At 37.0% G+C, this 14,182-nt stretch overlaps 1 protein-coding gene and 1 long non-coding RNA gene across 2 annotated transcripts in view; both read right to left on the minus strand.

Moving 5' to 3' along the window:
• The window catches only part of LOC102794957 (interferon-induced GTP-binding protein Mx-like), a 29,456-nt gene extending 26,598 nt beyond the window's left edge, over positions 1-2,858 (minus strand). The window contains exon 1 of the mRNA XM_087840608.1: positions 2,516-2,858. Within this exon, the coding sequence (XP_087696734.1) occupies positions 2,516-2,858 (343 nt within the window). The remainder of the gene's footprint in view (positions 1-2,515) is intronic.
• A 2,253-nt stretch (positions 2,859-5,111) lies between these two features.
• LOC118453761 (uncharacterized) lies at positions 5,112-6,419 on the minus strand. The gene is made up of 3 exons (XR_004843442.2): positions 6,292-6,419; positions 6,054-6,214; positions 5,112-5,210 (listed from the first exon to the last, which is right to left on the minus strand). It is a non-coding gene; the product is annotated as an uncharacterized LOC118453761 (long non-coding RNA).
• Between the last annotated feature and the right edge of the window lie 7,763 nt (positions 6,420-14,182).

A 14,182-nucleotide genomic window follows, 5' to 3' on the forward strand; every position in this document is an offset into this window, starting at 1 on the left:
CACATATCTCACTTATCTTAACTGCACTACTGTATAGCTCTGTATAAATAATCATTCTGTACATATGATAATTTTTAATCCTACAACTGTTTATAACTTGCATAGTTCACATTTCTGTATAACTGTATATCTCAGATTTCTGTATAGTTTTTTTTTTTATTTTTTTTTATTTCATATTTATATCCTGTTCATAGCCTGTACATAGCTTGTACTCACTACAGCCTGTACATACTTATAGTTATAGAATATTCATAACATACTTCATACTGTGTACATTATAACATACCATAATAGACCCATTTCTGTAACATACTTACATATCTATATTATTGCTAATATATATTGTAATATATCTATATCACTAAAGCACTTCTGGATGGATGCAAACTGCATTTCGTTGCCCTGTACCTGTGCATGTGCAATGACAATAAAGTTGAATTCTATTCTATTCTATTCTATTCTACTAATTGTGTGATGTGCTGCTTGGGGTCGGACGGGGATGGATCACCCTTATGGTCTGGCCACCCCGAGACGGCCTATAACAGTATGGTACCACAGTGTGTTCCAACACTGCCCTTATGCAGACAGAGGGGATTGTAAGTAATCCAGAAAAGATGGAACACCTGTAGGAATTAGTAGCACCAGCTTTCAAGACTTGATCTACTTCCATTGCTGCAGAACATCTTTAAATTGTTAACCCATTTTGTGTTCCCTGAAAAAGGCCTTTTTGTATATGTGGCACTATGATAAAGATAAAGACATGAAAATAGCCGCCCCCCATTTTATTTTATACTCAAAGACACTTTCTTTTGGTAAGGCCAATAAATATGTTGCACGGGAGATGAGTTGGCCCACCATTTCGGCAGAGTAACATATAATTCTAAAATGTACTTTTTTTTTTCATTTTTGGGTAACATTAACTTTTTTAACCTCTGGCCTTTCTAACGTTTGTGCCATTTCAAACTATTCATTGGACTTGAACGACTTGTATTACAAATAATAACTGGAAAAATTAGGGTGTTCTAAAACATTTGACCGGTAGTGTATATACAAGGGCGTAGATTTGGTTTTGGCATTGGTGGGGACGGATGATTCAGCCACCGAACCCTGCCCTGTTTCTTTTTTTCCTTTTTGTCTTTGCTTCTTGATAAAAAAAGGAGAAATATACTTGCCAACATATGCTATTCTACATGCTTTTAAACCATTTAAAATTATAATTCATAGTTTTATATGTGAATTATATAATGTTAAGTTACTATTAAACAAATGACTGACTAAGTATTTTATACTTTAGTTTACTTCAACCATATTCCCTATAAATCAGATATCATACAAAAATAAAAATAGCTTCAATTAAGTCATGAAAGAATATGACTTTAAGGACTTAACAACATCACTTCAGTTATACTACACCAACATCTCTTATACATTAGCACTAAGGGAACACTGAATGACCTGGTGGTTTTTGTCCATAAAACTACTCATCTAAGATTACCACAAAGTAAAAGATCTCTTAGCAAAATTATGCAACATTTTAGGCACTATTGTTCCGATCAAGTCAGTGAGCTGGGATGTTTTACTCTAAACATGAACTACTGTTACAGCAACAGACATGGACTACTGGTGCCCCACACAACAACTCAATGTCTACTATGTGAAGGAGCCAAACACATGCCTGCTCCTCTCGTTAACTGAGATAATTTGAGATTATTTGTTTTACATCTATACTGTCCAGTCTCTCCTGGTGGACATGGCAACACGTTATTCATGGTTACATACAATTTTAGACTGATGTGGGCCAAAGCCTAAAACGATGTGCTGGGAGTTTGCTGTTCTCCCCGGTTCAGATATTTGAAGTTTGCACAGCTACATTCTCGCCTGCAATTTTTTTAAAAAAAAGTTTATTTTGCAACCCAGAAAGAGTAATAAGAGGGACACTGAAATTCGGGATTGTCCGAGAAAAAACGGGAGGGTTGGCATGTATTGCCTTGCACAGCCTGTAACGTTATTATGATGGACAGCAGATTTTATGAGTGAACTTGACTTTAAGTGACTTACAGGTTTCTTTGAAAAATACTTTCTTATATCCAGGTTCTTTTTTGCTGCCATCCTCCTCTCCTCCTCGCAGCGCAGGATTGCCGCTGCTAAAACTAAACAGAGCTCCGTGAAAGGCACAGCCAGTCACATTGGCCATATTTGTCACATGACGTAGGATTCCAGCAGAGAACGTAATTTAACACTTTCTGCACCGCTGGGTGAATGAGACGTTGACAGATCGTTTTTTTTTTTTAATTATTTCTCTCGGTTTTGTTTTTCTTTACTCGAAGAGAACAAATTATTGGTGGGGACAATTCAATAATCGCTGGATATTGGTGGGGACATGTCCCTTCCGTCCATGCCAAATCTACGCCCTTGGTATATTATTTAAGTAAGGTATGAAAGGATTACTTATATACTGGACTCACGATTCTAATGAACAGTGAGTTTGCTCAGCTGGAAATAAGTGTCTTCTTACCAACTCCTCTCGGCAGTGCCACCCCGGACAGCGCCTCCAACACAGAGCTCTTCCCCGAGCTTTGGTCCCCTATCACGGCGATAGCAGGCAGCGCCAGGTCCTTCTCTACACCAAGAGAGCGGAGTTTATCAATGAGGTCAATGCAGGGACGGACCTTTTCCTCATACTGCTGGTTCAAAGAGTTCATGGTAGCTAATGTTTGTCTCCTGAAAAATGATTTTGTAGAAAAGGTAAAAATGACAGTGTGAACTGTAACCTGCTCTATCAAAATTGTTGGTTTAACCCGGAAAAGCCCGGAAAAGAGTTTGCTATAAGTTTCGTTTCTTCGCACCTGTTGTCGCATTGTTTATTCCAACATACAGAGAGGAGGCAGCTTCTTCTTAAAGTGATACTTTCTTTAACTCGCGGTTATTTGACTGTGCAGTGTGCACATAGAGTCCATCCATCCTCTTCCACTTATCCTTTTCAGGTTTCTGCATAAGGGGGTTTGGAGCCTATCCTAGCGGCATTACAATTCTTCACTTTAATTATTTTTTCCTAAATCAGCAATTAAGTGAGTTCGGTTAGGTTTCATTTCTTTCATTTCTCCTGTTACTTTACCCTACTTCTTGCAAGATCACGGGAGATAGCCTTAAGCTGGGCAAAACACAAAGTTCCTGTTGCTAAACCACAGTGATTTGGGTCATCCAGCATCCTGTCCACGGAAGAGGAAAAATATTTATTCTTAAGTCTTATCCTGAGCATGTTTTTCTCTCGATGTATGTATGCGTGTGTGTAAATCTATGAGAGAAGTACCGTGAAGCTCATGATTTCTAACTTCAGTAAATGCTTTGCTGATGAGTTTGATACCTTAATCATTTTCAGAGGTATTTACTTTGGCACAATGTTCCGTTTCTGTATTATAGTCCTCCGTAGAGGGAAACAAGAAAGCCCATGCCCATGGTGTTGAAACTATGTAACTGATGTCAGCAGACATGATGCTCAGCTTGAGGGGTCAAAATGGGAAATCACAAAACAGTGAATGATGTCATATCCATCTTTTGTATTATTTATAACAGATCAATCATTGATCAATCATGAAATGATAATTGATAATTGACTGACAAAGGCTACTATTTAAAGTTAAATGGCTGTGGTGATTTTCAAATAAATACTTGAACTGCATCAAATCAATACATCACTCATTGGTTGTACTTTCTAAAGCTGAAAAGGGACAACATCTTTGGTTTTTGCAGCAGCTGTGTGGGAAATGTGATTTGGGACATCAGGAAACTGCATATCACAGTGTCCACACGAAGCAGGACATAGTAATGTGCACGCATGATATGTACGTGTTTTGTTTTTTTGTTTGTTTTTTTTACACTTGATTTAAACACACAGTGGACATTTCATATCCATCCATCCTCTTCTGCTTATCATTATCAGGGTCGCCGGAGGGTGTGTGTGTGTGTGTGTGTGTGTGTGTGTGTGACCAGCCTGATGCGGGGCAAACACCACTTCAGATTTGACACAGACAAAACATTTCAGTGCAGAGATGTGCTTCTTAGTAGAGAAAAAAACAATACAGATAATTTCTTGCCCCTACTGTCATCACTTAAAAATGGCAAATAAACAAACCTAAAAAACCACAATTTTTTTAGGATCAGTATCTGGTACTACGTGAATACACACTCTCAGGAGTTTAGCTTAAACTAACATATAATAATAGCTGCTAAATTTCCCCGAACCACAGTTTTGCATCTATGCGGCACTGATATTTTCTTTAGAGCTTCTCATATAGTAGGCACATAAACAGTCTAATCAATGCAAAGTGATGGTTTCACAGAATCCAAAATCCAAGTTAACCTTCTTTGAAAGACCAAGGTCCTGATAATATTGTATTTTAAATTTGTGTAAAACCACAAGGGGGAGCTAAAGTGCACAAGTGTTTGAATAGTTAAAAAGTTTCCAGTATTTCAACAAGTGCATGAGAGATGAAAGCAGATACAATAATATAAATAGAATGTCAGTGATTTACTTAATTTTGTTTGGAGTTGGAACAGATAAACATTATATCTCAGCCAAAAGAAAGTAGAGCAATTTAGTATGAGCTGATCATTTAAAAAATTCTTCAAAAAATAAATAAAGAAGTCAGATTGTTCAATTAAGTAATATTACAGATACAATTAAGACGGACTGGTAAATTAAGACAAAAAAGACTCTTTATTTAAACTCATTTAGATAATGTGTAGTTTAAACAGTTTCAACAAAATGTGATTCAGTTTAAGTTCCTGCAAGGAAATAATCTAAGCATAAACCTATATATTATAACCTATATATAGCACCTATGAGCTCTTATAGGTCTATTATTAGGTCTATTTCCTGTTTAAGCAAAGAACAGATATGTAACATTTTGGACTGATGGCCTCAGATTTATTATCTTAATGAATGTGAATGAAAAGACTCCATTTTATAGTACATATAATACATCTTCCCATCACCACTAACTGCAAAGCCTCCACATCTAAACCTTGAAGCGACTCTGCAGAGCAGCCCTCTTGGTGCAAGTGTCAGAATCCTCCATCAGCAACAACTCCAACTTTTCCTTGTCCTGAAGCATCTGTAGTATCTCGCTCTGCAGTAGGATTGCTGGATGACTCTTGCAGCATAAATCACCAGTGGGGTTCCATCAGCCATCAACCTGGCCACCAGCAATCTGAGGGAGGAAGCAGAAAAAAACAGTTGTTAATCATTTAAAAAAAATACACTCTTTGTAAATGTACACTCACTGATTTTATTCATATTATTTTTTCACTAAATTTAAACATAGCAGTCATAACAGAGACATCAAGACACTCCCAAGCCAGCCCAAAGACATAATCTCTCCAGTGTGTACTTGTGTGTCCCCTCATGCCCAAAGCACCTCATCTATGTGGTGTCCAGAACGGACCCAAATATGCTTGAACCAATTCAACAGGCTATTTTAATGTGTAGGAGTTGCAACTCTGCTCCGAGTCCCTTCCAAATGACGAGGCTCCTCACCCTATTACTATAAGACGTAAATCAGTGACAGATATTGATCGATAGCCTTGTTCAGCTTTCTTTTCACCACAGCAGACTGGTCAGAGATGGCAAAAGAACACATCTGACCAGGTGTTCAGTATATATACAAGTGTTAAAAATACTTGAGCAAAAGTTGAAGTACTGCACTGTTAGACTTTTCATCGCCACTTTACGGTAACATACTGGCGTCACTGTTGCCAGCGTCATACTGTGACGCCGTGTTACGGTAGCTTACTGTTCTGCAGGATGATACCGTTTTTTGCTGGTGTGGTATAATACTCTTGGACAAATTATGGTAACGCACCGTAGCCTTTTTTACGGTATCTCACTGGCGACAGTGACGCCAGTGAGATACCGTTATGTCGTTATGTCGTAAATTACGTCAAAGTAACATCATACTGTGATTAAGAAATTGGTATACTACCGTTTATTCACGGTATGTCACTCTAAGCCCGCTGCAAGGTAATAAACTGCAATATATTAACCAGTAACTTACCGTTATCACGCATCATCAGTACCAAAAATATTCATCTCTGGCTGCTAGAGGACACCGTGTCCCAACAGGCGGTCATTTACTGTTTAACAGGTCGTAATTTGTCTTGTCTTCATTGTTGTTCGTCTTGTGTAAATGTCCAGAAAGCATGGGCCATGGATCATCTGTGGAGACACAGGTAACAACACATTGGTCACTTAAATTATACAAGGAATTCACTAAAAATGGCAAAAACAGTTACCTAATTTGAAGTTCTCCACTCAAATTCAGTAAGCCGCTCGGGGAAAGTTGTGACATGAGGGTTAATGTGAACAACCTTTCGCTTCACAGTGGTCCCAGTCTTTCTGCTTGTCCCAACCTTGGAGGTACATTTTGTTCCCTCTTCAGGGTGTATCCTTACAAAAAACTTTGCACACACTGACTCCTGGTATTCCAGGTTCAATACATAGAATGAACCAAAGAAGACTGACATTGCATCAGCAAAGATGTTCTCTTTGTCCAGCTCAACAATTACACGCCCCTTTGCACTCACCATCCAGCAGGTGGTGGTTATTGAACTTTGTCCTTAAATGTATAGGGGCAACATTGTCATTGTCATTATGCAACATAAAATAATTTCAATACTTCACTTCTTCACATTGTCTAGATAGTCATAAAGCAAATAGCCATGTACAGTTAATTATTAATGGCCTTATGTACATAAGTCCGTTTTAACATATTATAATTGGACATAATTGGGAATTATTCTGAACATTAAACACACCTAACAAAGAGTCAGCCCAATTAAATTACCGGAGATGAATCAACCGTATGGTTATTTTGGAGTTTATAGTTTGTGCTGCTGTTAAACTTTACAGTATTGACTTCAGTATTTCTGCTGTTGGTGTAGCTAGACTACTATGTTGATCAGTAATATGTAATGTGAAATTTGATATTGTTACTTTGCTGGATTCACTGAGACACATGTCCAACAACCTTGGTTTGTAAAGGAAATTACAGAAATTTGAGCTAACAAAACAGAGACTGGATACCTGTGTCCACGAAAAGCTCCTGTGCCAAACAGGAATTTTAATATGGTCTAATCAGCTCTATTTTATAAATGACTTCTTACCAAGCATAATCAGCCTTGGGGTGCTTGGCAGGCTTTTAACATGCAAACTGAACAATATAAATTTGCGTGCACTGAAGCCACAAAATTTAGGAATACACATAGTTGCAAAAAGTTCAGTGACCAATTACCTTTCCTAAATGACATATGCAATGCAAAAAATAAGAGTATTGTCAATAGGGACCAATTCCCAGTTTTTACATCATCAAAATTATTCACAAAAGGCTTCAATAAACAGAAAATGTGTGCCGACAAGAGAACAGTGCACAATAATGAAAAGATATTTGAGCTCGACGTTTTTATGGGTTTAACATGACTTAGTCAGCACTCCGCACCGTACAGGTAGTACAAGCACACCTGAAAACACGGACCAGCTAACAGCTTTAAGCATTTGGGCGCAACCTCGGTAGTTCACCGATTCACCTGTTGCAAACGTCCAAGTTTCTATCAAGTCTCATAAATCCATCGGCAACTATTACCTAACTAGTCTTTTGAGTCTCCACATTCATAGATATTGACATTTTGTCTTAGCATTTGAATAAAAATATCCTGGTAGGGTAGTTTAAAAGTCAAAACAAACAGTAATAAGAACGCATTTCGGACTTCTCTCGAATAAGTGAAAAAAAACAACAACAAACACTTACCTTCAGACTGATTAGCTGGTTCCGATCCAACTTTAATGTGTCCCATGTCAGTCCGTTTTAGGGAAAAAGTGTTAAGTGGTTTCATTTAATTTTAAGATACTCCTGCATGGATGAGCAATTTGGAGTCTAGCAGAGTTATCACGAATAGCATATGATCTTCAGATATAATCCAATCAACCTTGCATTTAACCCGATTGAACATCCAGTTACCTCTGACTACTTCTAAGTTGCACATGTTAACGGTCTCATCATCACTCTGTGCTGCAGCGAACTGGATCTGTGGCACAGAATAGTTGATGGTCATGTTGTTCTCCTGCTTTGCAGCTTTGTTTGAGTCTGACTTGCGGCTTAAACGTGCAAAACTAAGAGAAGCAGATCAATATTTTCTTCTTGTTGTTATTTAATGGTGGTTGGCAACCAGCGAAAGGAGCATTAACCACTCGAGCAATATATTCTATCCCCATTGTTGTTTAGAAAGTGAATACCCGACGTGTGCGTCATACGTCACGTTGTACGTCAGGTGAAGGTGTGGTGTCGGCTATCGCACCTGTCGCATTAAAAAGCTTTAAAAACGTAACAATCGCTTTAAAAACACAACCCAACGCGCTAAACTGTGATAATGTGTGACATTATCACGTATATCAGGACATCTCTTCTGAACCAAGACGAAGTGGTGCTACAAAGGAATTATTTCTTTAGGAGAGTGCATTTAATAGCAGTCTGGCCTGCAACAAAATGCACTGCTAAAAATACAATTTCTGCTTGTCCCAGAATTTATTAATTTTGAGAGTGAAGTTGTAGTACTGATGCTGGTTAGTGGTGTAGGTTTCATGGATGTGACACCTTAACTTGTGTAAAATAGCAGAGCATATTATTAGGTTAGTTCACTGTAGTTAGGCAGAGGTGTCTTAAAAAGTACCACCTTATACAAACCAAATGAAGGTCCAGTATAAGAAAGAATAAGAAGAGAAAAAAAGGAACACCCTGCTAAATGAAGTCATTTTTAAACATTACTCTAAATGTAGCCATTAGTTTTTGTTGCTGGCCATACAAAAAATAAGTATACTTCAATTATATTTCCTAAGTATACCTTACCTACGTATACTAATAATGTTTCTTGTGACTATATTGGCCCCCGTTTTAGTACATAACAGTATTCTTGAAATTAATTTTTAGATGTACTTTTTGTTCACCATAATTGTACTAGCATAATGTCATAATGTCTACAAGAGTATAATTAAAATATACTCGACTTTATCACAATACTAACCTTACAAGTATACTATTAATTAATAGTATTAATAATGTTTCACATTGTTTGAATAAACAAATACATTTATTAATATATGAGGTTCCATTCAGTTCAAGAAATTAAATTTTAGTGTGGCTGCAACTTACTCCTTAAGTTAAAAATTATGCTGTATATTGTAGTTTATATGTTATACTACTTTCACAGTGAATCGTATTTTACAGTAATACACTCTGAATGAGAATTTAAGTAATTACTCTTAGATCTACAGTAGAAAACAACAGAAATCCGGATGGTGTAATAGTATAATCTCAGTAACATCACCAATTGTTACATTTGCTGTATTTTACAGCTGTTTCCATGAGTACGGTGAGTTACCGTAAAAATAATGTAATCTCATGGAATTTTCCCACAATTACATGCAAATTACAGTAGTAAACTGCTAACATCCTTTAGAGTTTTTTTTACTGTTGATTTTGCAGTACTAAGCTATGGAAATTACTGCAAAGGCTAACAGTGTGGTTCAAGTGAAAAAGTGCAGGTTCAAAAATGTACTCATTTTTGAACCTGCACTTTACTGTAGTAAGTAAAAAGCAGCTCTTTGTTTCTACTAGCGATTTTTGAGCAAAGTTACCTAGCAGATGGGAATACGAATAAAATTTTAGTCTAAATTTTCATTCTAATATAGGTATTCAGCTTGAATTAGGTAAGCAGAACATGAGCAAAGAAAAAGAAGGATTAAAAAGAGAAAGAAAAAAAAGCTCTGTTTTCTTTTGCCTACATTGTAGAAAGTTGACTTTTCCTCTAAACAGGAAAATGAGTCCAGAAACGGTTAAAATTGGATTGAGCATGTGTGGGAACCCTAAAACTGTCTGTAATGGCTGAGTGTAGGGAAAAGAATCACAACTCACAAAAACTTTCTATTGAGAACTCCAGTAGATTTTTGACAGGCTGTGATAAGCTGATCTGGGCTACTGCTGCTCTGTGTAGATGTACACAGCTGAATTAAAAAATAAAAAAAACGTTTGCTCCGAGGCTGCACTGGCGTTAAGTTTGGACTTTTGTTTCCAGCTGTTCTCTGCATCACTTCACCACCGACCCAGCGGCTGCAATAGACTTTATCAAAAAAGACTTACTACGGCCGTGAGAGGTACAGCCGAGTGAGAAGAGATAAGTTGGACTTCATATGTGCGATTGTTTGAACTCAAGGGACATAATTTTACGTCGGTGTTGGGGAGAAGTCAAGTAATTAATTGGGCCATACTCAAAAAAGGCCGGAAGGTATAATGATTTTGATTTAATTTATTATGAATACTCTGCCTTCCTCCTTTGTTCCGATTTTTCGATATGTTCGAGATATTGCTGTTATTCTGGGGCATTTGATTAGAATAAACACGGGGAAAGTGGAAAATATAAGTTTTGGAGTTTTGTTTAGTTATTAAATGTTATATATTTGCCCAGGTGAGGGGCTGTTTGAGGGTTAACAGTATGTTTAGTCACTGTGCTATCCTAGCCTGGAGGGTTGCGATCTCAGGGATAATAGTAGATCAGCATGGGGTTTTGAGGCTCGTTTTATTTATTTATTCCCCCCCCCCCCCCCCCTTTTCTTTCTTTCTTCTCTTTCTCCCCCCCCTTTTTTTTTTTGGGGGGGGGGGGGGTTCCAGAGGTTGGGACATATTTTTTTCTGCACCTGCATTTTGGTACCTGAATGGCAAGCTCGCAAAGTCATCTGCCTCTTCGTTTTATAAACTGGAATGTTAAAGGTATAAATAATCCGGTTAAACGCACAAGGGTTTTTACTCATTTAAAATCATTGAGATCCGACGTTGTATATCTGCAGGAAACACACCTCCGATCAAGTGAACAAATTAAACTAAAAAAAACATGGATAAGCCAAATATTTAGCTCAAAATTTGAGGATAGATCACGGGGTGTGGCTATTCTAATTAGGAAGGGGATTCCATTTATTCCACTATCAACTGTGGCGGATACCAGAGGTAGATATATTATTATACAGGGTAGGTTGTATGGGAAACAAGTAAGTTTTGCAAATGTATATGGACCAAACTGGGACGACCCAAATTTTTATTGTACCTTTTTAAAGCACCTGCCAGATTTAACAGAGTTTGATTCTGGGTGGTGACTTTAACTGCGTGCTTAATCCTCAACTTGACAGATCTAATCCTAAACCTGATAGCAAAATTTCAAAAGCGGGTAATGTTCTAAAATCCTTTATGCAATCTTATGCTTTTTTTGACCCCTGGAGGAACAAAAATCCAACATCTAAACAATTCTCTTTTTTTTCACCAGTGCACCGGTCATACTCACGGATAGATTTTTTTGTTGTAGATAATAGAATTCTTCCCAAGGTTTTAGATTGCCAATACAATTCTATTGTTATTTCAGACCATAGTCCAGTACAATTAGATGTAAATTTTTATGAACGCTCAAGTCAAAAAATGGCCTGGCGACTTGATCCTTTACTCCAAACTAAAGACTCATTTAAAAAAATGGTCTCTGAGCAAATACAGTTTTTCTTAGAGACAAATCAAACCCAAGGGATGACCGTTGTATGGGAGGCATTAAAGGCCTATCTTAGAGGCCAGATAATTTCATATGTTTCATTTCAAAAAAAGAAAAACTTACAACAAATGAACAACCTAGCCAACAGTATAAAAGAGATTGATGGCTTATATGCAGAAAATCCAACACCAGACCTCTATAAGAGAAAATTATTACTAAATTCAGAATACAAAATTCTGTCCATTCAGCAAACAGAACGTTTATTTTTCAAATCAAGGCAAAAGTTCTGTGAACATGGGGAAAGAGCCGGAAAACTTTTGGCACTTCAAATTAAGCAATCCATATCAGCTAACACGATTTCTGAAATCTGTAAAACCTCTGGAGAAAAGACGTCCGATCCGAAAACCATTAATGACCAGTTTAAAATGTTCTATTCCAATCTTTATACTTCAGATCCGGTTGATGAAAAAAAGGTTGCTGAAATGCTTGATAGATTACCAATTCCACAAATATCTGTAAATGACAGAACAGAAATTGATAGAGAGATAACCATTAGTGAAATTGTCAAAGTAATTAAATCAATGCAAAGTAACAAGGCACCGGGACCTGATGGTTTCCCTATTGAACTATATAAAATGTTTATAGACAAACTAGCTCCAATACTCAAAGATGTATACCAGGAAATATTCTTTCAAGAGAAATTACCAGATACTATGAAACAAGCCATAATTTCTGTGCTGTACAAAAAGGGTAAGGATCCCTCACAATGCAGCTCCTACAGACCGGTGAGCCTCTTAAATTGCGATTACAAAATTCTCACAAAAATCTTAGCTAATAGAATTGATCTTATACTGCCAAAAATTATTAATCCTGATCAAACCGGCTTTATACCAGGGCGACAGTCATTTTATAATATGCGCCGCCTATTTAATATTTTATATGCATCAGAACCAAAAGAAAAATCAGAAATAATAATTTCTCTTGATGCAGAAAAGGCCTTCGACCGTATAGAATGGCCATATCTTCATGCGGTCCTAAATAAATTTGAATTTGGCCCATTGTTTCGAAAATGGATTAAAATACTGTATTCCTCTCCAGTTGCAGCAGTGAGGACAAATAATGTAACCTCTGACATTTTTCAGCTTGGCAGAGGCTGCAGGCAAGGCTGTAGTTTATCCCCCTATCTTCTCAACTTAGTAATTAAACCCTTAGCTATCGCTCTTAGGGAGGACAGTCAGGTTGCCGGAATCTCTAGGGACGGGACAGTGCACAAAGTATCATTGTATGCAGATGATTTATTGCTTTATATATCTAATCCAACGGCATCAATCCCTAAATTGTTTAAGATATTAGACCACTTCGGATGCATATCTGGATACAAATTGAACTATTCAAAAAGCCTACTGTTCCCTATTAATAACATAGAGCAAGATTTCTCTGCCTTCCCTTTTAAATTAGAAAAAGAAACGTTTAAATATTTGGGAATAAATATAACCCGCACAATGAACGAGTTGCGGATTTATAATTTTGACACTTTGTTAGAACAAACATTGCAAGATTTTAAAAAATGGGCAACACTTCCAATCTCATTGGCAGGCAGAATAAATATAGTTAAAATGGCAGTCTTACCAAAATTTCTCTATGTTTTCCAAATGGTTCCTGTTTTTATAACCAAATCAAGTTTCAAAGATTTAGACAGATTAATAGCAACAATTATTTGGAAAAATTCAAATCCCAGAATAGAAAAAACATATTTGGAAGTACCAAAAGAGGCTGGTGGGCTAGGGTTGCCAAATTTTATCTTTTACTACTGGGCGGCTAATATTTCCAAATTATTGCACTGGAAATATGTTTATGAGAACAGCGAGGGTGAGGCTTGGGTAAAAATGGAACTGATGTCTAATCCACTTCCCCTCCTAACCTCATCCCTAGCTTTAAATCAAAAACAGAAAATAACAAATCCAGTTGTAAGAACATGTATTAAAATATGGCTTCAATTCAGAAGGCACTTCTGTTTGCAACAAGTTAGTAATTTTTTCCCTGTTGCTTATAACCCTTTTTTTCTGCCTTCCATTTCAGATAAAGCATTCCAAATTTGGCATAATAATGGTTTGAAGTTTTTTTTACAATTTATTTTCAGGAGAAACTTTTAACACCTTTGACGCTCTGATGAGAGATTACAATATACCAACCTCACATATGTTTAGATACTTGCAAATACGAAGTTTTGCAAAAACATTGTTTCCTTCTTTCCCGTACCTACCTCCTAAAAATCAAGTGGATACCATTTTGGAAATAGATCCTTTTGGCAAAAGGAGAATCTCCGTCATATACAAACTGATACAGAGCTTAAGGCCTATTACTTGGGAAAAAACTAAAAATAATTGGGAAAAAGACATTGGGGTGGATTTATCTGATGATGAGTGGAGATCTTGTCTAAATCGTATACATACTTCCTCCCTTTGCATTCGCCATGGTTTAATTCAGTTTAAAATTCTTCATCGTCTTCATTATACAAGAGAGAGGCTTTCAAAATTCTTCCCAGAAGTCGATCCTGCCTGTCCCAGGTGTGGACATAATCCAGCGATGAGGGTCACATGATGTGGTC

The sequence above is a fragment of the Neolamprologus brichardi genome, chromosome 5 (genome assembly GCF_056152115.1).
Source record: "Neolamprologus brichardi isolate AB-2024 chromosome 5, ASM5615211v1, whole genome shotgun sequence".
Lineage (NCBI taxonomy): Eukaryota > Metazoa > Chordata > Actinopteri > Cichliformes > Cichlidae > Neolamprologus > Neolamprologus brichardi.